The sequence below is a fragment of the Triturus cristatus genome, chromosome 12 (assembly GCF_964204655.1).
Source record: "Triturus cristatus chromosome 12, aTriCri1.1, whole genome shotgun sequence".
NCBI classification, from domain to species: Eukaryota; Metazoa; Chordata; class Amphibia; order Caudata; family Salamandridae; genus Triturus; species Triturus cristatus.
The window spans coordinates 31,885,167-31,911,983 of NC_140595.1; the positions used below are offsets into that span (position 1 = coordinate 31,885,167).

Below are 26,817 nucleotides of genomic sequence, written 5' to 3' on the forward strand. Positions count from 1 at the left end.
CTGACCCCATGACTCCCTCCCTTCCCCCACTACTCCCACTGACTCCTCACCCAGAAAAGGCACCAGTATGCCCAGGCCTGTGTGATTATTCTCCATTCCAGGGACAAAAACTCTACATTACCGGCTTTTGGTGCAGGGGTACCACCTGCATTCAGGAAATCCATTGGCCTCTATCGCCCACACGCTGCCAGTATCCCCACACCAATATCCAGCACTTAGAATTAGGGCCATAATTTGTCCTGCTGGATCCCGACTAAGCGTTCTGACATGGTTGAACAGATGTTTTTCATCCACTTTTGCAGCTGCCTCCAAAATATACATAAAAAGACAAGTGAAAAATCAGACCATTGAAAGAGCAAGACCTGAGGGTTGTGTGACAGAGGGGAACAGCCATTACAACGCGGTTATTACCACGCTGTGCAGTTACATCGCATGCGTTACAACGCATGCGATGTTACAACGCTATGCCATTAGAACGCAAGTCTGTACATCGACTTGCGCTAGATGGCGTGCTAACATTACAAATAGTGTAGTTTACTATCCCAACACCTTCCCTACTGTTAAGTGGACTGGAGTTGGAATAGTAAATTACACTTTTTTAATGTCAGCACGCCATCTAGCGCAAGTCGATGTAAAGACTTGCGTTCTAATGGCATAGCGTTGTAACATCGCATGCGTTGTAACGCATGCGATGTAACCGCACGCGTGGTAAAAACCCGCATTGTAATATCATACATCCTGTGACAGAACAATGCAGGGAGATACTTTGCATGCATTTACAATGCATTTTCAACCCCCCAGTTTTTTACTTAGAACGCATATGCTTTTGCAATGCATGCTATTACCATGCATTGTTTATATATATAAGAACAATGTATTTGTTGGGGGAGAACCTCCACCCCCCAGCTAACCTTAAATGCATGGTAAAGGCATATATGTGGTACAAAATGCACAGTAAAGGCACAACGTGGTAAAAACCTTGTTGTAAAGGCTGTTCCCCGACCTGAGCAATGTTTTACCTTTCCTTTGTATGGCAAGCCAGGCTTGAACTGCTTCCTGGTGTCCTTAGTGTACTTGATATCGATGAGCTGTTTCTGAACGGGCGTGGAATCATCAAATGTGGTTTGCTTGCTGCCATCCATGCTTGTCACAGTCGCCCATATGTTAACAGCGCCCCGAAAGTGCTCTGGAACATCCACAGGTGTCATGTCCTTGACACAAATTTCAAAAACTGCAGATCCATAAATCTGTTAGGAAGGAAACATAAATAAACAGAAATGATGCACACATTGTGCACTATTACAATATGGCAAACGGAGTAAAGGTAGTGAGGGAGGCAGAGGACTTAACGTCCGCCACACTACCTTTAATTTGCCTGCCCAATTCAGAGTTCACTGCCAACCTGGTGATGAACTCCATCAATTTGTATGAACCGCCACCTTGGCTTTTCATACAAAGCCATTGAAAAGTATGGTGTGCCTCAGTCATTGGTGACGGACGCTTACACCAAACTTTTGAAAGTTTAACATGTTTCAAATACAAACTCCGAAAGTGGGAGTTTGTTTTTGAAAAATGGTAAACTAATGGCCCCCACACCATGGGAGTTTTCTCATATGGTATGGAAGTAATGTTTTCATTTTTACTGTACCTTAACACCATGCTTTGCCTGGCTTAACATGGTGGTGATGAACAGCAAAAAAAAGCCATCTGACCATTCACTCTTAAGAGAGCAGTCGGATGGCCAAACTCTAAATGGGACCGTATGTATTTATTTATTTTGGAGTTTTTATATAGTGCTACTAACCACCCTGAAGTGGCATCAGAGTGCTTTAGGGAGACGGTACATACAAAGATTAGGAGTTAGCAGAATATAGTGTTAGAGGCTCGGCAGTGAAGATTGTGCCTAGCATGCATTGCCATTGAGGATGATCTGAAAAAGTGACCAAGCCTTGAAGAACTGAGGAGGGTCTTTTAGTTACTGAGGAGGCACACTCCGCCTATTTGGAGATCCCCACCTAGCTGAAGGGAACTGTGTTTTGACCATGTACTAAGCTCTGCTGCCTTTTGGCTTTATTCGTGCTAATGTAATACCATACACATGCACAGATATACATTCATACATAGCAGAGATGGCTCCCTTCACAGCACTGCCGGTTTGCTGAGTGGGAGCCTTGTTTCGAGGACCCCCTCAGCAAAACATTTTTTTGTTTTAGAGAAAATAAACACCTAAAGAGGACGTTTGATTCCTCTAAACACAAACAATTTTTTTTGTTTTAGAGAAAATAAACTCATAAGAGGAAGTTTGTTTCCTCTAAACAAAACTAACATATATATCAGATGCACAGTGAGTTCGCGAGGTGGACACAGGCAGGGAAAATCTGTTAGGACCGCACTGCTCTTAATAAGACAAGGTGTCCATCACCATCAGGCAGTCTTGTGGTGAATGGACAGGCAGGTGAGGGATTACTGTCAGGAGATCCTACTGAAGCTCCACTAATGATAACACAGAAGTTTCCCCACCTCTAAATGGGTCCGTGGAACTAAGGGTTTGGCACCTGAAGAGGACCGCTGCTTTATTGTATCCCCTCCGTTATGCCAAATCCCAAACGAGGCACTGAGTCATGAAAGCTGAGGGTGAAGAGCACATTCTGGTGTTAGGCGCCTGACCATACACAACTCTTGAGGACAAAAGAGGACCATCTTGAAGAGGTTAGGGCTACTTGAGTGCTATAAAGATGTATCGTTATTTAAGGAGTTTCTGAACTTGATGAACTCATTTTCAAATCTCAGATTAAGGGTAGGGAATTCCTCAAGAACTCAAGGTTTGACCCCCAAATCGGTTGAATCTTGCTGGATGCATAATGAAGAGATCTGTTGCCACACTTGAGGCTTCAGGTCGCTGATTATGGACGAACACTTTCAAGAGGTAGTTTGGTGTGGGTAGAGACTTCTAAAGGTCGCTCTATCTTTCAATGAAAGTTCCTGTGGGGGTTTCATGGTCAGTGTGTTGTGGTTGTGTCGCTCCAAGCCAAACAAGCAGGCTGCATATTCTTGAACTACTCAGAGTTCAGTCTATGCAGCATATGGAATCACTTTTTCCACCATACAGAAGTAAGGGCGCAAGAAATGGGCTGTCAAACCTATGGAATGTGCCTATATCTGGTATCGCATGTAACACCGGGCACAATTGACAATCCTCCAGTTTCAGGAAGAAATACTAAAGGCACAGAATTCACTGGTTGAGTTTCCTCCACAAAAGTATAGTGTGGTGGAAAAATTTAGCAGGTGTATACTCTTCCAGATCTAGTATTTCCTCCAGAAACTGGGAGGAATTTTCAATGACTTTTAAATCAGACATTTGGGTGAGGGGAGGCATTTAGACCCTGCCAGATGGGTCATAAGTTGGCCAGGGGGTCAGAAGCCAGTGGAACTCTGTGTTGTGAGGAGAGCCGCATCTGCTGCAGCTCCCTTCGTAGCACTGAAGGTTTGCCAAGCAGGCTCCATGTATAGGGTAGGTTTGGCACATTGTTGTATTGGAGAAAAAGCAGGAATTTGTATTCCCACTTTTAAACACACAGGACATTTTCTCCCAATATATAGGGGCCAGTCTACACTTTACTTACCTGTGCTCACAATGCAAAGCATGGGAAGCATATGGGGGCCATTCTACACTTTACTTACCTGTGCTCACAATGCAAAGCATGGGAATCCTATGTGTGGCAGGATGACCGCCACTGTAACCTGGCAGCCGTTTGGCAAAAAAGAAGCCAGCTCGTAGATTTACACTGGTGCAGTCAGCAGAGGCTCCGTTGATGTAAACACATCACTTCCGCCATCGCTACAGAGAATGGAGAAGCTGTGAGTAGGGCGGGCAGTGGCACTGGAGGTACACACTGTGCTCTTATTCGGCCAAACTCTAACCAAGGTCTTTGGACTCTGGCCTACCAACTTAGAGAGGCAAAAAGTCTTACAACATAATCTCCATATTTTCATCTGGACCAACAAAATCTCAACTGTCCCCTTCCGACTCACTCTACTTAGCCCAACTCTTTAAAAGACTGCACCAACCTCCATTGTTTTCAGCACTGGATGGCCAACTTCATGTCTGTAATATCCCACGCCGTTCACTGTCATGTTGATTGTCAGCGTTCCTCTCACTGGCTTCCCAAATGTATATCTGGAGCAGGTTAAAAATGAAGATTGTCAACACAAGGCAAGTCTGTGTTCCAAAGATGCCCGCCTGGAACAAAAGTTGTGAACCAAAACCCGCCCCTGGGACATCCCATCCCTCCAAGAATCTTTTCCTTGAGTGTGGCAAATAACTCTTCATGCTACCCGAAGGCAGCGTATATTCATCTGATAGTCACAAGAAGCACACATCATTTAAAAAGCACTTTTCCTCATGCTGTTTAGGTCTCGCCTAGCGTTGCTGCGCACTTGCTCAGCTCGCTCGGCGAGATTTATTGTGAATGAGGAGTTTGAGAAAAGAGCTTGAAGCCCCGAACCTTATTTCCATTGGCTGGCGTCACCGTTTATGTTAAACGGTGGCCTGCCATTGGAAATTAGGTGTTTGGTTTGCCTCCCTTTTGCTTTTTGTGCCGGCCCACCCGGACTGGCTCGCCTGCTTTCCTTCTGTCGTGAAGCAGTTTCTTATCGCAAGGAGGCGTGTTATATAAACAAGCCCTGCGATTCAGTCTGGATGGGCCGCCCAAAAGGAGACAGGGCGCCGCGTGTTTATTTTTGCATTGCGCTTTCACTTTAAAGTGAAAGCGCGATGCAAAAATAAACAGCGGGAATGGCGAGCGCTTGTTTTTCTTGTCTCCTTTTGTTGTCCTCTGAAACTGTCTAAATATCAGTCAGCCTATAATTAAGTGTCCCGAATGAAAGCTCTAAAGTTTTGGCAAATATCCATCCGATGTCACCCTTTAACCCCTTCATGGCGGCGCGGATTACCGCGCCATGCTGAAGGTTTGTTGCGCAGGCGGGGCCGTGACGGAGTGGTTCCGTCATCCGCACAGCGCGACCGATGCGCAAGACGGAACCGCTCCGTCATGCGCATCGAAAGGGTTAATGGCAGGTATGAGTTGAGAGGCAAAAAAAACTACTTTAATCGCCTCCTTCTTGGCCTGACGAGTAAGATTTGAATTTCTATGAGCAATTATGTAAACATTTTTTTTTTAAAGACGTAAGCGCTAATATTCCCACGGTCGGGAGGATTGCCCCTTATGATCTGTCCCTTGCAGGGTTTATTTTTGTACAAAGAGTGGTAAAGTCCTGCTGTCCAAGTCACATGAGCCTTCGAGCATACTAAACTCCTCTGTGATCGGGGCTACGGTTGGCACGAACAAACTGTCACAAATGGGGGAACCGGTGAAAAACGTTGCAAGAAAACTTCCATCGCGAGCATTTTGTTAACAGTCAGCATTTCTTGGCTTTTAACCATGGTGTAATATGTTGCTTTACATGTTCCGTTAGGGGTAGGAGGTGATACTGCCTGCAGGGCGCTCCGATGTTAGAGCTGCTCCCCCCTTCCATGGTGGATGGAGGCGGCCGCTGAGGGAAAGCTTTGTCGCTCTCCGGCCGGAGCTGTCAGAGGCCGCCGGGGGGGCGATACGGCCAGACCGAGGAAGCCGCGAAGGGGGCCGGCGGACCGCTGCCTGTCCCAGCTGCTAGCTCTCGGCGCCCCGGGCCTCTCGTTTGTGTACAGCGCGCCGGGAGGCACCAAAATGCCAGTTCGAAGAAGCGGAGGGCCCCCGCCACTGCCGAAGGTAGGTGTCGCCCTGTGTTTGTAAAGTTGGGGGTGGGGTTGAGGGGGGCTCTGTCAGTCGGCTTGATACTAACAAGTGTTCCCACGCTGCCATGAAACTTGCGCAGTGCAGCGGCTCGTGTGACGGCAAGTGGTCTGTGCAGTTCTCTCCGAGATGGGATGGAAAACTAGTATTCAGAAAGAGAGACGGCTCCAGCTAAACTTATTTGAACCACCCAGCTGCCTTCTGTAGTAGTCGACGTTCGCATGCATGTATTTTTAAATAATTACTTGGGGAACCTTGCACTGTCCTGTTGTGTACCAGCAGTACTGACTACGCCCTTTATCTTTACCATGTCGATCTAATGAGCGTGATTTAGGTGTAGAATAACGCCTCCCGACCTGTCATTTTATGCTGAGAGCCGAGTAATTATACAAGTGCTTGCTGAACTTGCGCCACTTTATTTCCTGCCCATCACCTGTATTTCTGAAAGAAAAAGAGCGTTTCGCCTCCATATTTATTTACAGTAGTCAAAGTGTTGCTTTTCTGGTGCTTACCATCAATTTGTCTTTCAAACTCACGGATGGTGCCATCTACTCGGCTTGTTCTGACACCCAGATTCACTGCGGAGTGCATGAGGCACGGGCTGCGGAGCGACTCCTGCTGTGTGCACTCTTGTAGCGCCTACAACCGGTTGGCGCGCATAGATCGGGACATAGGTCACATTTGCCGTCGCTTGACATTTAGTGCGTTACTTTTTTCAATATCGGCCCTTCTAAGCAGGACTGCTGTACCAGTACTGTATATGCTAACTCTTCTAACTTTTGCTGCTGTGCTCATTTGTTTTTGGGGGCAGGTGTGTGTTTTCTCCGTTTCTAGATACAGACTTGGCTTAACTTGGTATATTGTTGATCTAAATTCTCAAACCCATTTTACCAAATTTTGGATATGGTTGTTAATTCACTCTCAAAGTAGCCCGCACATGCATCCAGCGGAACCAGCATATAAGTAAAAGTGTAGTTTAAATGTGACAAAAAAGTGCGAGCATTATCCAGGGCTGACCACTTAACGATCGTATATGTACCTCAAAAAAAGCGCAAACAACGAGCGCTCCGATTAATAGATTTTCTTTTTATTATGGAGCATTAATCACGTGTGACAGTAGTCCGTTTCCATTCACTCACTCCCAGTTAAAAGCAAGGGTTAACTGAATGCAGTGCTTGCCTGTGGGAACAGTTGCGTCAAAGATAACACGTATAGTGATGATATCCCTGTGAAAGAGCAACGCAAAGTCAGGCAGAAGCAGGAACTGCCCATGTGAACAGAGTTATGTCACAGGCCCTTGTGACTGGGTGTACAGAACTAAAGTGTTTTGCCTCGTATGTCTTGAAAACCACATGAGGAGCTTTCATGTCTTGTCCTAAAAACAGATAAAATAAGTATTTGCAATGCAATAGGTCTCGCAGTTATGCGAGTTTAAGCTTACATAAGCAAACACAAAGCTAGCGGTGGCCCTCTAGGACAGCACCGGATTTGAAAATTACCCAATATTGATTATGGTGAATTAATCTGATCACCACAAGTGTGCAAACTTGGTGGACACCCGCTAGCACAATGTCGTTCCAAACGCTGGAAAATACATGTACGAACACCAAACCAAAATGCACCACTTTTGAACTTTAGATTTAAATCGAATTCAAATTCATAAACAGTTTTTATGTTTTTACAAAAGTTTCACTTTTATTCTTCGATAAATTTCACACTTTAAAAGACAAAGTTATCCAAAACAGCCGGAACAGCCGACGCGTTTCGTCCACCAAAGGACTTCTTCAGGGCAAAAAGAATTGTTCAGTGCGACGTGCAAGGTATTTTCATAAAATATTCTTCATCTTGTAAAAGTCCTCACAATTGCCAACCTTCACAATATTGAAATTCAAGGTTAATATATTTTATATCAGAAATGTCAATGTCGCAAATGATGAAGCCAATTAATGTATAGTAGAAATCACGTCCAATTACGAACGGTCAGTGAAGGCCAGTCAGATTCGAATATCATCCAATAAGTTGGGCATATGTAGAAAGGTAAAGGTACCAGGATACGTATCTCCAGGGAGGGTCAGAAATCCACCCATCCCATCAGGCAGCCGTATTTCTGATATAAAATATATTAACCTTGAATTTCAATATTGTGAAGGTTGGCAATTGTGAGGACTTTTACAAGATGAAGAATATTTTATGAAAATACCTTGCACGTCGCACTGAACAATTCTTTTTGCCCTGAAGAAGTCCTTTGGTGGACGAAACGCGTCGGCTGTTCCGGCTGTTTTGGATAACTTTGTCTTTTAAAGTGTGAAATTTATCGAAGAATAAAAGTGAAACTTTTGTAAAAACATAAAAACTGTTTATGAATTTGAATTCGATTTAAATCTAAAGTTCAAAAGTGGTGCATTTTGGTTTGGTGTTCGTACATGCGAGTTTAAGCTATTGGCATTGTGAATTACAATGCCTTTTATTTATGCTTTTAAAAAGAAAACAAAAGGTGGCCGGGCAAGATGGCCGATTGGACTTAATCCGTCTCGGCTCCCGGTCCACGCGCGCTATCAGTGCGGAGCAATGCGGCTCTAGGCATCCAGGAGCGCTGCAATCGAAAGCCTCCAACGTGGGAAGGTGTGAGGCACCTGCGGAGGTAGTTTGAATGGCCGGATCGCCATGAAGAGCTCTTAATCTCGCCAACGCCGCTATGGAGGAAGACTGCACCACACACAACATCGATGCGCGGTGTCCGTGATCACCGGAATCTCCTCCGATCGTCCTGCTTTGAGTGGCGGGTGACGCCCAGTGAGGAACGCTGCAATATCTTAGGTACTGATTACCTGTGGGGCACTTATGTTGACGTTAACGCTTCTCCAGCGGCAGCCGGGTGCAGCGACTTCCACCTTTGCCTGATCCTAAGATGGCGGCCGCCCATCATCAAATGGCGGCCCTCCGTGCTTTCCTCATTTAATGTCTGCTGCAACTTGAGGTGTCCCTGTCAGAGGGCATATTTGACCCATTGTATGACGCGCCTGGCCATTCCTGCCCTGTACCATCACCGGGAACTTACTGAGGTCTTGCATGCCTGATTTCTTCTATGTGCTGCAGCCGTGTGGGGTCTGGTGCTAGCTCCCTTTGCCAGGTGGGAGCCTTTTCAACGCGTGGCCTGAGGTGGTGAATGGGCCGCTTGTTGCCTCCATTGGACCCATCCTCGCCCGCTACTGCTCCAGATAGACTGCCGGACTCTCTGGGCTCCCTCTAGGCGACCGACCATTAGAGCACGCCTGTTTTTGTGGCTTTTGTAGCAGCGGCACCCTCCTTGCCACTGGATGATCGGGGATCTAGCCTCAAGTGGAGAACCCTGTATTGCCTTTGGAATACAACTCTTCCCCAATCCTTAACCTAAGGCTGCAGCCGCACCTCATGGCGCTCCCTCGATGCCAAACTTCTCCCGCTCTTTCTGAGTTGTCTACACTGCACTGTGGGACTCAGGCTTATGCCGCGTAAGAAATCAAAGGGCAACCCACCGAATAAACTTTCGAATTTCTTCGCTGCTGCAGAAAAACGCTCAACACTTCGGGGCGAAGCAGGTGCACCAGCAATGGCCTTCACAAAAACTGATCTCTTGGCCATGTTTAAAGACTTTAAATCTGAATTGCGTAGTGACATCAGTCAGGATATCAAGTCTTCTATTGAGCAACTGCGATCAGATCTGACAGATCGCCTATCCTCCCTCCAGCAAGATGTTGACTCCGTGGGCTCCAGGATCCTGGACCTCGAAACGCAACACCAGGAGCAGGAACAACTCTCGACCGAGCTCCGGGAGGATGTCCGTACACTCCAGGAGCAGCTACAACAGGCGCAACTTAAGGCTGAGGATCTGGAGAACAGGGCCCGGAGGGAGAATCTACGCATAAGAGACCTGGAGGAATGCGCGGAGGGACCGGACCTGGATGCCTTCATGGTGGGTCTGTTCTCGGAGATCTTAGCCCCACAGACTCTTAAAATAAAACTGGACAGAGTACATCGAGTGGGAGCGCTACAGCACGGCGAGAAGAAATGGCCACGTGGTGTCCTAGCAAAGTTTCATTCCTTCAAGGTCAAGGCAGCGGTTCTCTGTCTCATTTCAGGGCCACTCGTGCACCATCTTCCAAGATGTCTCGCCGTCTACTCCTGCCCGCCAGCAAATGCTCAGGCCCGTCACCACTAAATTGCGGAATGACAAAATCCGGTATCGATGGACCTATCCGTTTGGGCTCTCCTTTGAATACCAGAACAAACTGCGTCATATTACCGATCTGCAGGAAAGAATGGTGCTGCTGGGTCTTCCCGCCAATGAGGACACCCGCCTGCATGGTAAGAGTGGAGAATCCCCCCCGAAGTTCTACAAGGGCTTCTGCATGCACTGCTGGATCACACAGGGGGCGACGCTAATCACTATCATTCTGCACTCCGGTTTGTGCTTTTTTGAACTTCCAGTATCGATCAAGTTCTTCGCCGTCTCCGGTGGCACCTGGGGACACCCATCGGAGTCTGGCTTTGACCTGAACTACCACTCTAGCCTTACGCTTAAGCTCCTCTGCAGTACTCCTCCACTTCAGCTTTGGTCCTATGCTCGCAGCGGGGGGATCATGGACTTTGTGGACTTGCTGCAGTAAGGCCCCTGTTGCTGCCTCTTTTCTAACAGTCTGTCATCAACGACACAACAGGTTAGCACTGACTTAAGGTATGTTATGGCATTCACTGGGCTGTCTTTGATGTTCTTCATATCTACAGCGCCTTTAATGCGGCGCGTACTGGGACACTGCCTTGTAATGAGGTACTCTCTTGGAGCTTTTCAGTTAACCGCACAAATATGCTTTCGATACAGTTTTTTGTGTGGACGGGGTCCTGTTGTCCCCCCTGGTTCCTGCGGGGCCTTTCCGCCCCTGCGGTGGGATCGTCAGTAATGTTTGTACGGTTTATCCAGTTACATTTGTTCTCTTTTGTTTAAGGGTTGAGGGGTGGGTGCGGGTGGGTTGTGGTGGCGGCTTTTTAACAAATGGTTCTGTGACGATGTATGACTATTGGGTTACTGCCAGAGGTGGACACGGATGTTACATGGCTTCAAGGGGTGGGTCGGCGGATTGGGTTCCTGAGGGGCGGGAGGGAATATGGCTGAATAGTAGTGCTTATTTTCTGTCATGATGCCGATTGTTATTGGTACTTGGAACGTTAAGTGGCTCAATTCCCCCCAAAAGCGTCACAGGGTGTGGAAATATATTGTGGATCATCATCTTGACATTGTGGCTTTACAGGAGACCAACCTTACCAGAGCTGAGGATACACGCCTTAAACACAATCATTTTCCACTAATATACAGGTCCTCAGCCCATATGAAACATAGAGGGGTAGCTAGCCTATTTCGCTCTTCCACCCAATTTCAACCACTGGGGGTCCAGAGGGATACGGACGGTCGTTGGCTTATGATTAAAGGGCACCTACGAGGGAAAATCTGCACATTGGTCGTGGTATACGCTCCCAATACAGGGCAGGCGCCCTTTTCTCATACATTTCTGGGGAAACTGACAGACTTTGCAGACGGTCCACTAATCCTCATGGGAGATTTGAATTTGATCTGGCAAAAAGATTTAGACAGCTTACACACACAACGCTCGGAACTGGGCTCTTTTTCGGAAGCCACGCAACAACGCTTTCACGACTTAGGGCTTCTGGACGCCTGGCGCATCTCTATTTCCGCAAACGCGAGATTACACTTTTTATTCCCATGTTCACAACACTTACTCGCGCGTTGATTCTATCTTTATCAGTCAATCTCTACAGGGGGCTCTACAAGATGCCAACATTTTCCCTCTGGCTGTGTCTGACCACAGCCTGCTGTCCATTAGCCTTAGTTGGTATGGGAATTCCCCGAACCACTCCAGGTGGTACTTTCCCCCATCGCTAATTCAAGATAGGGACTCCTGCACTAAATTACAGGAAACTATCACTAATTTCTTTGAGACTAACCGCCCAGAAGATACTTCAGAGCCTAATACCTGGGATACTTTTAAAGCTGTCATGCGGGGGGAATGTATTGCCCTTAATGCGGCATTGAATAGACAAAGGGCTAAAGAGCGGGAACAATTAGAAAATGAGTTGCTTGCCATTGAGCATTCTCACAAACACAACCCCACACAACAAACTCTACGTAACCTCACGGCACTTCGGGGCAGACTCAGGGCTATCTATAATAATCGGGCGGAATTTACACTCCTCAAGTTGCGTCACCTGTCCTACACCCAGGGCAATAAAATTGGTAAACATCTTGCCAGACAATTGAGAGATAAGCGGGAAAGAGAATATATAGGTGGCATTGAGGGACCAACGGGGGAAATTACATACAATGACGAGGGGAAAGCTGACCTTTTTGTTAATTTCTATAAAAATCTTTATACAGGGGATTTTGTAGATCCAGTCGCTCAACGAGATTATCTACGGACCCTACCAATACCCCAGGTATCGGACGAGTGGAATGCCATTCACACGGCTTCTATCACAGGAGACGATGTAGTTGCGCCCATTCAAGCCCTGAAGCTCCACAAGGCTCCCGGGCCGGATGGTTATATTGCACTCTTTTATAAAACATTTGCCCCAGATATTACTTCTCATCTTGTTCGCCTTTTTAACACCATGGCGGAAAATGGTATCACCACCGGCTCCATGGCCGAGGACGTGATTTCTGTGATACCCAAACCGGGAAAAGATCCCCAGCGCTGTTCATCTTATAGGCCGATTGCCCTCTTAAACCTAGACGCAAATTTTACTCCTCAATCGTAGCCAAATGCCTGAATGATATTCTGCCCAATCTCTTACATCCGGACCAGTCGGGTTTTATCAAAGGTCGTCAAATGCACGATAACACCCGTCGTATTATACACTTAATAGAAAAGGCCAATAGGCGCCACATCCCCATGGTCCTCGTGGGGTTGGATGCAGAAAAGGCCTTTGACAGGGTTGACTGGCCGTACTTTTTCCACACCCTCACAACATTTGGATTTTCGCCGAAATTCATTACCATGATTAGAGCTAATTATCTACACCCCCGTTCTAAAGTATTAGTTAATGTTGTCCCATCGTCTCCCTTTCACCACTCCAGAGGCACCCGGCAGGGATGTCCCCTTTCACCATTACTTTTTGCCCTTAGCATAGAACCTTTGGCACTGGCGATCAGGTCTAATCCCGGAATTATGGTGCTGCCCTTCACTGGAGAGTCCCACAAAATTTCGCTATTCGCGGATGATGTCCTTCTGTCTCTCTCCGAGCCCGCCACATCATTACCTAACCTGCATTAGGAGCTTGCGCGATTTGAGGGGGTGTCTGGGTTTAAAATAAATGTCGATAAATCATATATTCTTAACCTCACCCTTACAGCGGCGGAAGTTCTTGAACGCCAGGCCCTTACTCCTCTACCCTGGGCTGCATCCTCCAACCAATATTTGGGGGTTCAACTAACGCCCAAACTTGAGGGTCTTTATGCTGCCAATTTCCCTCCCATCCTTGCACACATCCAAACAGAACTCATGAAGTGGAAGCCTCTCTTTCTGTCATGGTTAGGTCGTATTCATGCGGTGAAGATGACCATTCTGCCTAAGCTTCTCTATTTGTTTCAAGCCTTACCTATCGAGATGGGGGGGTGATTTTTTCCGCAAAGTGAAGGCCATGATCTTACGCTTTCTCTGGCAGGGGAGATGTGCTCGCTTCTCTCACTCTTTACTGAGTCGCTCCCGCAGGGATGGGGGAGTTGGGCTCCCTGATATCCAACTCTATTATAAATCTGCGCAATTAAGGATCTTAGTTGAGTGGTCTAAACAAGAATCAGAGAAGCATTGGCTGCACATGGACCGTAGCGTGACGGGTAGGACAATCTGGGATTTGACCTGGCGCCCTAGACGTGACAGGCCTAAAAACACATACATCAGCACTCCCAGGCGCACCACCCTCAGGGTCTGGGCCTCTGTCTCACATGACGATAGATGGACCTCGTTTCCCTCCCCCTTCACGCCGATCCATTTTAACCCCGCTTTCTCCCCGGCTCTGCATGAGGGACCCTTTGATGCTTGGAGGAAGGGTGGTTGCTTAGCGCTGACGCACTTATTCCGTGGTTTCAATCCTCTTACCTTTGACAATTGTAACAGGGATTATGAGGTAGGACCCACGGAACGATACCACTATGCTCAGTTGATGCACTGGACCCTGACACCACCTGTGCGAGACGCAGCCACCCGACCCCTTACAAAGTTTGAAGTCTTCCTCACTAAGACCTCCTCTATGAAAGGGGTCATTACTTTTTTATATAATTTCCTGCTTAAAACAGCCCTGACCCCACGCCCACAATATATACCCATGTGGGAAGACATGTTACAGCGCCCCATTTCTGAAGAGGAGTGGACGCACTTGTGGTCTGATATTACGCGTTTTAATCAATCCACGGAACTTAGGGAAGCACACTTGAAAACCATGATGGATTGTTATCTACATCCCGCCAAGTTACGTCGAATCTTTCCCGCCTCTTCTGATAGGTGCTGGAGGGGCTGCGGGCTGCTAGGAGATTTTCAGCACATATGGTGGGATTGCCCGTCCATCCGCCCCTTTTGGGAGGAAATCCTGGCACACATAAGAGGTATGCTGGAATATCCCATCCCCTCTACCATGGCACACACACTTCTGGGGCTTCAGGATCCATTCCTGGAACATCAGATCCGAGCTGACATAAGGATCATGTGGCTATGTCTTGGAGCAGCTAAGATTACCTTGGCGGCCGCTTGGAAGGGAAAGGAGGCACCAGCTATTGCCCTTTGGCACTCCCGCCTTTGGAACCTGCTTAGTTTGGAGCATATGTCTGACATCTTTAGGGATAACTACAAGAACTTTGAGTTTAAATGGGGTCCCTTGGTCGCCTTCCTTTCTCGAGGTCTTCCCTCCGCTGTCTGTCCCGCCTCCATAAGAGCGCTTCACCTCTTTCAATTTTCATCACGATTCCAATATCAGGTGACCTTTTCACTGTATGATTGTTGCTGCCACCACGGGGAGGGAGGGGGGGTGGGTTTAAGGGAGGGGTGTTTTGATTCTTTTTTCTTTATGGTGTCTTCGTTTTTTCTTTTTTTGTACATCTGAGGTACAATGTTAAAGGCCTACTGCTTATTATGTGTCATGTATGCCATGTTATAGATAAGATGAGCTGTTATAAAGAGTAGGGGACAATCAAGGACGAATGCTGCCTCTCGATTTGAATTAGAGAAGTCTCCTCTCAAGCTCCTTAATGTTTTGACACTGTACCCTTGATCTGGAGCATTCAATTTGGATGGAGCTTGATTTCTACTGGTCATGGTACTGTTTGCGGCCTTTAGTCTGTTACTGCACTATTTGGCTTACCTGCGTGGGATGCGGCACTGATATTATCTCAGATGTCTGTTGCAAAACTTTAATAAAAAATATCTTTGAGAAAAAAAAAAAAAAGAAAAAAAAAAGAAAACACATTGTTATTTGCAATGCCAATAGCTCAAACTCGCGTCAATACGAGACCTATTGCATTGTAAATGCTTGTTACAGTGGCCACTAATCAACCAGTTTTTTTTTTAGCTAGTTTGATTTGACCCTATACATAGATCAATGCTTTGTTATTTTAAGGAAATTTGTAGAGTGCTCGATTACGCTTGGGTGTCTTGGCGCTAACTGAAAGCTGAGCAAGCTAAAACTGACGCATCAATTGATATAAAGCCAGGTCTTAATCTCCTTCCTAAATACCGACAAGGAGGGAATGTCTCTAATACAAGCTGGGAGGTCGTTCCATAGAGTTTTGCTGTACTCCTGCCGCCCCAATTTGCCTTTTCAATCTTAGGAACTACTAAAGTTTTTGAATTTGCGGATCGTAAGGCTCTACTGGGAATGTACCATCTAAACGCCTTCCTAAGAAATTCTGGACCACTATTGTAGAGTCCCTTATGTGCAAGGCATAAGGCTTTGAATTTAGCTCGATTGTGTATCAAAAGCCAATGTAGCTCTCGAAGTCCCTGGGAAAGAGGATGAGATTTAAGCAAATTTAGAATCAATCTGGCTGCAGCATTTTGCACAAGTTGCAACTTATTTACATGCTTTTCTTGTATAGTCAAGTAAAGACTGTTGCAATAATCCAATTTTGAGAGGACTAATGAAGTAATCAAATTTTTCCTGAAGTTATTAGGAATATATGGCAGTATTTTTATGATCATTCTGAGGGTGTGGTAGGCTGATGAAACCACCGAGGACACTTGGGCACCCATGTTAAGTTTGTCATCAATGATGACTCCCATGTTTTTAGCTTTAAGGTAAGGAGTTGGAGGTTGACTCCGTTGTTCTGGCCACCAGTTTGGGGAGGGATTCCCAAATATATTAACCTCTGTTTTTCCCAAATTGAGTTTAAAAACATTGCCTACTCATCCAGCTGCTGACTGTCTCCATACTGTTGTGACATCTTTGCGGACCTGTGGAATCTTTATTCGAGGCAGTGACTGCCAATTGGGTGTCATCAGCATAAGACGTTAGCTGTAAATTGACCTTTTTAATGAGTGGGGCCAACTTAGCCACAGAAATCTTAAAAAGGGTCAGGCTCAATGACGATCCCTGTGGCACCCCACCTGGTAGAATATACGGTGTTGATTCAAATTTCCCCAGTGCCAAAGTTTGTTTCCTGCCTTTGAGAAAGGAGGTGAGCAGCGCCAGAGCCTTATCCTTAATCCTATTACTGCTAGAGGTGAATCAAGATGTTATGGTCCACTGTATCAAACGTAGCTGATAGATCCGGCAGGAAGAGGACTGCGGATCCACCTCCGTCAAGTGTCATTCTAATCTCTTCTGTTGCTTTGACAGTGCGGTCTCAGTGCTATGTCCTGGTCTAAAACCAACCTCTGTTTAATCTAGGATTGAACTATTCTGAATGTATTTTGATAATTCTATATTCAAAATATTTTCAATGATTTTCGAAGGAAACAGGAGTATTGATATTGGGTGATAGTTGTTGGGGTCCATAGAGTTCTGATTAGGTTTTTTATCAGTGGGAGGATGGACGCTTGTTTCCAAATGGAAGGGAATACCCCTGTGGATATCATGATGTTAAAAATGTCGGACAGGTTTGTTGCGATAATATCCAGTGTTAATTTCAGTATTTTAGGAGGGCAAGGATCATTAGGAGAGCCTGATTTGTTTTGCATGAGAAGAGTTAACACTTGCTCTGGGGTGGTAGCTGTAAATTCTAGCAATGGTGCAAAGTCTTGTGCTATGGGTGTTGTCTGTTCACTCTTAAGGTGATTATTAGTTTTATCGAATATTTAAAAAATCTCATCAACCTTTTCTTTAAAAGTGCAGGCTAAGGTGTTGCAAAACTGTTGACTGTGATTGGAGGCATTGTTGTTAGGGGTCGATGTAAGTTTGGTAACCACCTGAAATAGTTTCTTGTTCGAATCGAAAGCCTTCTCAATTATTGAGGTAAAATAGTTACTTTTTTCCTTAATAATAAGGATTTTATAGTTCGATAAGGCGTGTCTATAGGCCAATATTTTTTTTGTTTTTCTAGCGGGCCTCTGTAAACCAGGGGGCTGATGGTTCCTTTCTATTAAGATAGATGTATTTGGTGGAGGCCACCTTTCGACAGGTGTCAGACAACCAATCTGAGTTTAATGCCAATTCTGCATGGAAAGGAATTATGGGTTGATTGTATCTTAATAATTGGACTAGTGATTCTTTATTGATTTCATTCCAGGCTCTAGTTTTAATGTGTTCCGTAGATTTGATTGGTTGATCCTGCCTACTTGGGTTTTCAATATTAAAAATGATTACATGGTGATCTGACCATACCACAGGAGCAAATTTAAATATTATAGGAAAGGATTATTTGTAAAAAGACCAGCAGAGTATGACCGACTGTATGTGTGGTTTCCATTATTATCTGATTGAGTCCTGAGGACTTTGCGATATCGAGAAGAGCAGCTGTTTCTTTATCATCCACTGCTTCCAGATGGAAATTAAAATCTCCCAGGATGGAGACATTGTCAAATTGCAAGCTGTTTTCAGTTTTTATTTGCCCCGGGTGGTCGAGATATCAGTAGTCGAGCGAATAATATCTGACTTAATCTGCTTAGTTTAAAAGAAAATGCCTCGCAGTCCATGTTAGTAACGGCTTCACAGGAAGCTGTTAGTTCCCTGCGAAAGATTTTGGGTGTGCATGGTCGTTTCTTAACAGGCATTGGTATATCCAGCAGAGATGTTTTTTTAAACAGTCATGAGCAGTTGCGGGTTGAGTTTGAAAAAGTGTTGGTATTCAGGTTTTAACCAGGTTTAAATATGTGTATCCAACAATGGTAGTTTAAAGTGCCGGTTAGTCTGAAAAGTGAGCGCTTGTGATGGAGCTCCTGGGTCTGAAATCCAGTCGATCCACTGAGAAGGTGTAGCACACATTGGGCCTCATGTAGGTAGCCAAATACCGGTCGGTAACGGCCGATTTTCGGTAAATATGCCGTTACCGACCGGTATACAGACAAGTGAGATGTAGGAGTCCAAAAACGACTTTTCGGTAAATATGAGGCGGTAAATACCGAATCATATTTACCGAATTCTAAAATACCGAATCAGATTTACCGAATACATACTTAACGAATCGGTAAATATGAAGTGGTAAATATGAAGTGGTAAAAATTAAAATGACATGTAGGAGCACTCGGTAATTAAGAAATCCAAGAAAATCGGTAAATAAGAGTCGGTAATTAACACGGATTGAAAGCAGGTGGTAACCATCAACAGTGCATATAAGCAATCCCAAAATGCAACAGCGTGGACAACATGGCCGCTATGTATGTCATTGCAAGGCGCCTACGTCTACAGGCAGCAGGACTGAGGGTTTGGCGACGGGAGGAACGCATCTACAGACAGCGCATCACACTATTCCAGCTGACTGATGCAGAGATACATGAGAGGTACAGGCTACACCCCCAAACCATCATGGACTTAATCAGGGACCTTCACCCACTCCTGGACCAGCCAATAAGAAGGGCGCACGCCATACCCCCACATGTGCAGGTGCTCTGCAGCCTACATCTGCTGGCATCTGGCAGTTATCAGGTGGTGATAGCTGCGGTGGGTGGTGTATACCAGAGTTGCCTGTCACGTTTCTTCAGGAAGTTCCTGGATGCCATGATGCAGAGAATGCACCACTACATCAGCTTCCCCAACACACAGGCTGCACTGCAGAAAACAAAAACAGACTTTTATCACATGGCACAGTTCCCCCATGTCATCGGCTGTATTGATGGTACACACATCCCAATCTGTCCACCAGCTGACACAGAGCACATCTACAGGAACAGGAAGTCCACCCACTCCATCAATGTGCATACCGATTTGAATGATTTTGTTAAGGGTCCTGTGGGTGGCAGAACCAAAAGGTGGGCGTATGCTATTTACAACGAAGTCTGGAAGTTGTCGCAGATTGAGGCGGCTTCCAGATTGAGAGCTATTGATCAAGCAAACATGGAGAAGGTTTTAGCCGTTATAGATAATACCATTAGCACTCTCTCTTCTAGGATTTATACATTAGACAATATTGTTTCTTCGGTTGTTGATATTGTGCATGATGATATGTCTGTGTTATATCATGGTCAAAACCAGTGGCGTTCTGTTATGCAGTTTGCATGGACGTTGCAGACGTTAAAGGCAGGGAGGGTCCCTTGGGACTATCTGAACACTACATCGTTATTCCTTCCCTACAACCTTACTGACAAGCAGCGATTTATGTCCATGAAGGATGCTACATATTCATTGTTACAGATTGAAAAGTTAGAACCGTTGCCTTTCTCTGTAGCGGAGATCAATTCAGCTACGTGGTCAGTACACGGATTGAAAACTCTCCCTTTCGCGCTTTTTAAGTTTACGTCTTGTATGAAACATTATGCTTTGGGTAGGTATGAACCGCTGGGCACCGCTTTCATACATGAGGTTTGGTCCCTCCCCTTTACGTATAGATGTACTAGGGACGGAACTGAGGTTTATTTGAAAGGCGAGGAATGTACCACAACACCAGACCATTCCTTGGTATGTAGGCACATTCAATTACACGGCGCATGCAATGTACAAGCCCCGAATTTGGCGTGCGTCCTACGAGGTATCCCAGTGCCTGTGATTACACCTTCTTTCACGCTGCTTGCAAACGGTAGTTATTTAATTTAGAATAATGAAGCTTGCTGCGGGATGTTAGTGGGAATCCCGTACATAGTAACTGTCTCGCAGAAAGTTGTCTGCTGCAATAATGTTCTTTTTCCACCCCCGCATGGGCGGCTGGATGTTTCCATCTGGCCTTCGATTCCAACCTTGAAAGCAGAGTTCAACAAGTTGAGCAGAATAAGAGCGCTATTGTCCCAAAAAGAGGTGCCTTTGACTTCCTCTCGTGAAACATTTGTCCTTCACGTTGCTAATACGCGCACTGAGGTACAGGCGCTTCTGAATACTGACCTCCCCCTGCATTTCGGCTCTTTGATCCAAACTATTTTCAATGCCTCGTCCACGACCGGCCTGGCTCATTTTTTTAAACTTGTGGGCTCGGGTCTCGTGACCTCTTTCCAAACTATTTTTGGTGTGATTCCGGCATTTTTTCATTCACTTTTCTCGAGCATCTTTGGAGGTGTCCCGCTGCTTCTGGCGCTAGTGGCAGGTGTGCTGCTTTTCCTTTTTATACTCCGGAATGGCTGCTCCTTCTGTGCCACACGAGCACCTGTCCCGTCTGCATCTTCTTCGTGATAGGATGCTTGACTTTTATGGTACTTTGCCATTGGCGACTTTGAGCCTGGCTTATGGATTATCCTTCAGGTATTCCTACTTCACCTGCGTACAACCTGTATTTCACTGCCTGGATTGTCCCTTTGAATGGCCTCTGGATTTGTGCTTGACCAACATGGTGTCTCCGGTGCCGGATTTCGATCGACTGATGAGGCCCTTAGTGTCTCACGAGTTGGCCTGTTCTGGTGTCCGGATTATGGCCTGTGGTGCGGCTCATGGTATCCTGGGTAATTGGGACATCTCTGCGGCCGCCTACGACTTCTTGGCTATGAGCTATTTGGAGGAACATTCCGGGTGCCCTCTGATTGTGCTAGAGGCTCCGATGGTTGGAGAACACGTATGTTCCTTTTCTTTACTTAATTGGATGGCTGAGACTTTTAGTGGCCCTGCAAACGATTTTTTGTTGGAAGCAGTGGCCACATATGCTGCCTATACATTCATGGATTAACTGGACTGTCGTCCATTGCGCCTTGCTACTGGACAGCACCCTGGCGCAACATTTATTTCTTTTATTTCTCTTTTTTCTCTTCCTGATGGTCGTTTTGAGTTTTTTCATATACTTGCATTTTTTTTGGGAATTCTATGCTGCTATTTTTTGTAGTTTCGGACTTTGGCGCAGCATTGGTTACGCCTTGTTCTGCTCTGACGAAACTGAACTCTGCGTTCTCTCTTTTCTTGCCTATTAAATAGTGCTTCGATCAAGGGGGCGTGTAGTGAGTTCTCCCTGAATACGTACATACATTGTTAAGTTCGCATAACCACGTTAAATGTTAGAAAGCCATCTTTTTGTCTTTGAACACGACACTGCGTTTACATGTTATTTCTTAAATAAACTGCTGACTCGAGACTTGCTTCACACGTGAGCAATCTGTTGTTACCATCCCAAGCTCTGCGCAGCGACCTTGGTCTGTACATGGTGTGTCAAACAGTCTGGAATATTACACAATGCATGTTTTCCACTCTAGGTTGATCGACCCACTATTTAGCCATAACACACGCGCAGCTGCAAATACCTGAAAGTTGGTGCTTTTAATATCACAGACATCATGTTTATTATTCAGACCGAAGACGAGCCTTCCTGCGAGAAGACTCCTGATGCTCCTGTGATGTGATTTCACTAAGCTGATCTTTGAGGTATGGGGTCCCCTATTCAAGCCTAAGAGACCTTCTATTAGCATAATGATCATATTAGCTTCTTAGTAAAGGGAAGGTGGTAGTATCCTCGGTATTTTCCGATTCGGTAAATACCACCTCGGTATTTACCGATTCGGTACATACCACCTCGGTATTTACCGATTCGGTAAATACCACCATCGGTGAATTCCGATTCGTGATTACCGAATGTTACCGAATCGGTAACTGTTACCGAATTTTTACCTACATATAACTTACCGATTCTAATTTACCGATTCGGTACGGCTCGGTATTTAAGAAACGGTAAAATGTATTTACCTACATGAGGCCCTTTGTGAGCAGCGTAAAGAAGCAGCCCCTGCCCCCTCCTTAAGAGGCTGCTGTACTTGTAATGTGACAGGTAGGACATTCCTGGGCATGGCTGTCACACTGTTGAGAGGCAGCCATGACTCATTACTGTTGCTACGCCTTGCATAGGGCGCTGCAAACACTTCTCAGCAGAGCTGTTGTACTTGTACCTGAACAGTATGGGCACTTCCTAGAAAGGCTGCCCTACTCAGAGTCAACCAGAACAAGCACTTCTCAGCAGCACTGGTAGAGGTGTCACATGGATTCAGGTGCAGAAGAGGAGATGTTTATTTTCCAAATAAGACGGTGGGGGCTTTTCTCAACACAACTGCCCTGCTTTCACCCCAGCAATGGAATACATAAAATGGACAGTTCAGGCTCTTCTGAGCAGACATGTTATATTTTAATGGGACATTCTTTAGAGCGTGTTAACAGAATTAGGACACTTTAAGTCCATTGTTACAAACATTTCAAAGTGTCGCTGCCATAATTTGAATAGAACAGAAACTTCTACTTTTCAAAAGGGATGCTATACGTATAATGACACTTCATTAGTACATCTCAGCAAGGCCAATGTGCCTTTAAAATGACGGTTTCAGAGCATCTCAGCAGAGATGACATATTCTGAATTGAACAATGCTGAAACTTCTCAGTAGGGTTGTTATTCTTCTAATTCAATAGTGCTTACATTTTGAGCTGTGTAGCTATACTTTTTATTGAACAATTGCGATAGTTGTTTGTGGTCTCAGCAAAGAGATCATTATTTGAATGGGTATCAGTTGTAAACTGGTATAATTCGGAGGTAATTTGATGGAAAATAGTGTGGCGTACACAAGGCAGCTAAGAGAAAGCATTTCTAGCACCCTGACGAGGTATAGCATAGACAGCAACAATTCAGGCACTTTCAGAAACACAGAACACCTACAGTACTGACATGGGAAGCAGAATATATGGAACTGCAGTGCTTTCTCCAGACATTACAGGTAGTGTACGGGTAGCAGCAGGGCAATCTGACTCCATCACTAAGCATGCAGATATTATCAAAGCTTGCTTTTATACGGTATTAGGCCCACATTAGCTTTTAAATTAAGTAAGTAGCTTTATAAAGATCACAAAGAAAATATTGTGGGAGCCCTCCAGTGCTCGTCTTGTCCTATTCAGGCTCACAGTAAGCCTCCCGGCACTCTGGTCTCTTTAGTCTTAACATTATTCCATTTTTTCAGTACAGTTCAAGTAAGGGGGGATGAAAAGCTCTGTGCCCCCAGTCCTTGTGCAGTCCTTCTGATTATTCAATTTGTGAAGCCTAAACACTACTCAGAAATGTCTGGATAACTTTTCTATGTGTATATCATTTGAGACAACGGTGATGTGTCTGGGTTATTTAGCAGAAAACATCTAAAGGTCATATTTAAAAACATGTAACTGCATCGTACTACTTTACCTTGCATGCACCGTAGCCTTTTCACAGGTGTTAATATCGCGGATGTATGGAGGAGGGTTGATCATCAATTCAAACTTGGGTAAAACTGCAATAAAGAGACAGAGAAGATATATACTTGAAGAAGTGTATTGCAAGAAACACTCTGACAGATATAAGTGGATCACAGGAGTGGTGTTCGAGGAATTAGGTGCCTTGAACTTCTGTCTCACTAGAGGCATCAGAGGTAGCGGAAGAAAGGTGTAGCCAAACCTCCCATACCAGCTTTTCAAAACTGCCTTTCCCAGTGACAGTAGATGGTTCCTCCTGGATGTGAAGGACTGGCCTTTTGTGTTTCCTTCTGTCATGAAAAGGTGTGTCTATCAGCTCGTGTTCTAGTCCCCACTCATGGAAAACATTTGCCCTCCTGCTGCGCTTGCCTGCATTAGTGTTTTCAACTCACCATTACCCCCCTCTGGTAATGGTGAATTGGACCTTGCAGTGCTTGTACTCTTCTCATATTTGTGTATGATTTTACTTTTAGAGTATCTAGCTTTGCCCCAGGAAGGATTTCCTTTTTTCTAGGGAGGGGGTGATTTTTTCCAATTTATTGAAAACCCGAATTGGTGGAGAAGGTGAACAGCCTTTAACAGGCTATGTGGGGAGGTTTCCCAAGAGGTCACTTTTGGATTGAGAGGGAGCTACCCTGAAGGTTCCACCTCTGAACTTGCCTCTGACACGAATAAAAGCCCTTTCTTCGTACTGCTGTTGTCACTGTTGCATTTGGCTAATGTGTGTACCTGTAGGAGAATATTGTGATATGGGAATGAAATAAACTCTTCCTTGCTCTCACCTATCTGTGATGGCTTCTCTTCTACCAAAAGATCTATATGTGTGAAATGCAGCCGTGGTCTTAGCAGTCTCAATTGACCTTACCATGCCTTCCAGACTGTTGTCTACCTGTGGCCCAGGTAGATGGTTCCTGTTAGGAGCATATCAGTGATGTTGGCCTGGACTTTTGTTTTGAAACCTGAAACGCATAGCCAGCCATGTCTCCTCATTAATGTCCCTATAGCGAATTGTCTCCTTGCGTTGTCAGCTGCATTTAATACAGACTTAGAGCAGTAGTTGGCTGTTTTCTTCCCTTCCTCTATGACTGTTTTAGCCCTTATGTGGTATTCCTCAGGCAGGTATGACATTAGTTCTTCCTTGTCTTAAAGTTGGTGGTATACTACTGAGTAGCTGATGTCCTTTTCATCGTTCTACCCACTGCCTCTATCCTTTTACTATCCTTGTCTAGAGGAGGGCCCAAGGATGCCAGGGACATGGCTCTTTTAAGTTGTTCCAAGAATGTCCTCAGTGGATGCACTGCATTTCTTTACTATCCTAGGAGTGCCTGGTTTGGCAGATGCATGTTTTGGAGGAACCTCCCTCCCATGCTCCAGAATGCTTGGTAGCATGGGAAGAAACTGATGTCTCCTATAATCAGGGCTCAGAGTTTCCGGAAGAAAACATGTGTTTTCCCTTTCCACCGCCATCTTCACCCAAAGGTGTCTGCATCTCTCTTTACCACCCCATGGTAAGTGGAAATGTCATCTGAGGGAGATGGCCTTGTAGGATAGGTGCTCACTTAACCTTGAAGAGATTCAGCCTTCATGTCTGCCCAAGGTGTCGTTTCCTCAATCTGTGCCTCAAACTCTGCTCCCTCTGACTCATGTTGTGCATACATTAAGTCCTCCTCCCCCAATTTTGGACCTGCTTCTACCTCCAGCGTTGGTTCTGCAGACCAAAACGTCTCCGTCTCCTCTCAGCTTTTTTATGCCAAGAGGATTAGGGAATTTTATGTTACTACATTGACTCCTCAAAGGCTTTTTTTTCTAGCTATTCTATCTCTGCCTTGAGTGCACTCTTTTTCCTCTCCATGTCACTAATGTTGGAGGCTTTCTTATCCTCATGCAACTTGTCCCTCAAATGTGCCTGTTCATCCTTCCCTCCCAAAGCTTGATTATACTCTGAAGTCGAGCCCCTTACCTGTGGCTTTTTGTTTCGTCCCAGTAGGAAGGGAAGTTTCTCAAGCTCCTTCAACTGTGATCTTTTGTGCCGTGGAGGGCTTATGTTTGTGCTGTACTTTCTAGCGAGAAGACTTTGGCTATGTCTGTTTTTAGGCAATTTTGATGCCTTGTCTTTTGACATTTCCAGGGATTTCTTAAAGTTTGCCGCTGAAGGCCTAGGGTCCTTACTAGGATGACAACTTCGACCTCCTGCTGGATAACTTTAAGGTCTGAGTCATCTTGGTGTTCGCCCTTAGCTCTTTCAGCCTCGTCATTGGAAAAACCCATTTACTAAATCGACAACACCCTCTTCCTCTTCTTCCCAAGCTTAGATATGCCTAGCATGTCTGCTGCTGTGCAGTTGGCAGGATGTACTTTGTCTCTGTGGATCTAAGTCTTTGGTTTAAAGAGATAGCAAGTGTCGCAGAAATTGGGCTATGGTCTCTCTGCAGACAGCACATACATACTGGATGTTCATCATTTACAGAGAACTTTCTATGGCAATTTAGGCAGAACTTGGAAATTGTGGTAATGCTTTAAAGAATCTCGGGGACACCACCTAGTAACAATACCATTCTCCAAGCAAGTTGAAGAAACCCCTAAAAAACTGTGGAAAAAAACTTTGATTCAGAGCAGAGATTGGCAAGTGCTCAAAGTTTTCAATAGCTTCCCATAATCCATCGCTGCTCTTTCAGCATTTTCCTTGGTGCACCACCACATCCAACAGCCGAAAACAAAAAGAATCTAAAATGGTCACAGACTGGGTCTCCACTATAGTCAACACTCACCAAACATAGAAAAGGTTTTTATATTATAACATTTTTGCTCCTAGCTACTAGATGGCGGATATTCAGGGGACATAGGACCTTCACTGTTCAGCACAACCCAGGCACCACTTTGATAGTCTTACTACTGTACCTTGTACAACATGAATGTACTGCAAGGAAACAATGCAACATGTAAAAAGAAAGGCCTCACACGTCCTCATTAAACCTTGCTCAGCTTTCACCATCCGCTTAGATCTGAGTATCAAGGATCATGAACGTCTCGCTCTGAAAATGGCTAATTCACAGCAACATAAAGAAAGCCCATTATATTTGGTAAACTGCAGCCCCATCTTGAATCTGTCCTTCCTAAGCAAAATACTAGATGTCACCAATCAGCTTTAACAGTTCATTGAATCCATCAACAGGTTACATGACAGTAATGCAGGCTTCATAACTGTCAGTGGTAAGGAAACTACAGT

At 45.3% G+C, this 26,817-nt stretch overlaps 1 protein-coding gene across 2 annotated transcripts in view; it reads right to left on the bottom strand.

Annotated features, from left to right (window-relative positions):
• CPAMD8 (C3 and PZP like alpha-2-macroglobulin domain containing 8) overlaps nt 1-26,817 on the bottom strand; it is a 1,045,838-nt gene that overhangs the window by 871,029 nt on the left and 147,992 nt on the right. For both annotated transcript variants that reach the window (XM_085640012.1, XM_085640011.1), the window contains exons 9-11: nt 23,545-23,629; nt 4,069-4,177; nt 1,020-1,247 (exon numbers count right to left, since the gene is read on the bottom strand). In XM_085640012.1, the coding sequence (XP_085496138.1) occupies nt 1,020-1,247; nt 4,069-4,177; nt 23,545-23,629 (422 nt within the window). The remainder of the gene's footprint in view (nt 1-1,019; nt 1,248-4,068; nt 4,178-23,544; nt 23,630-26,817) is intronic.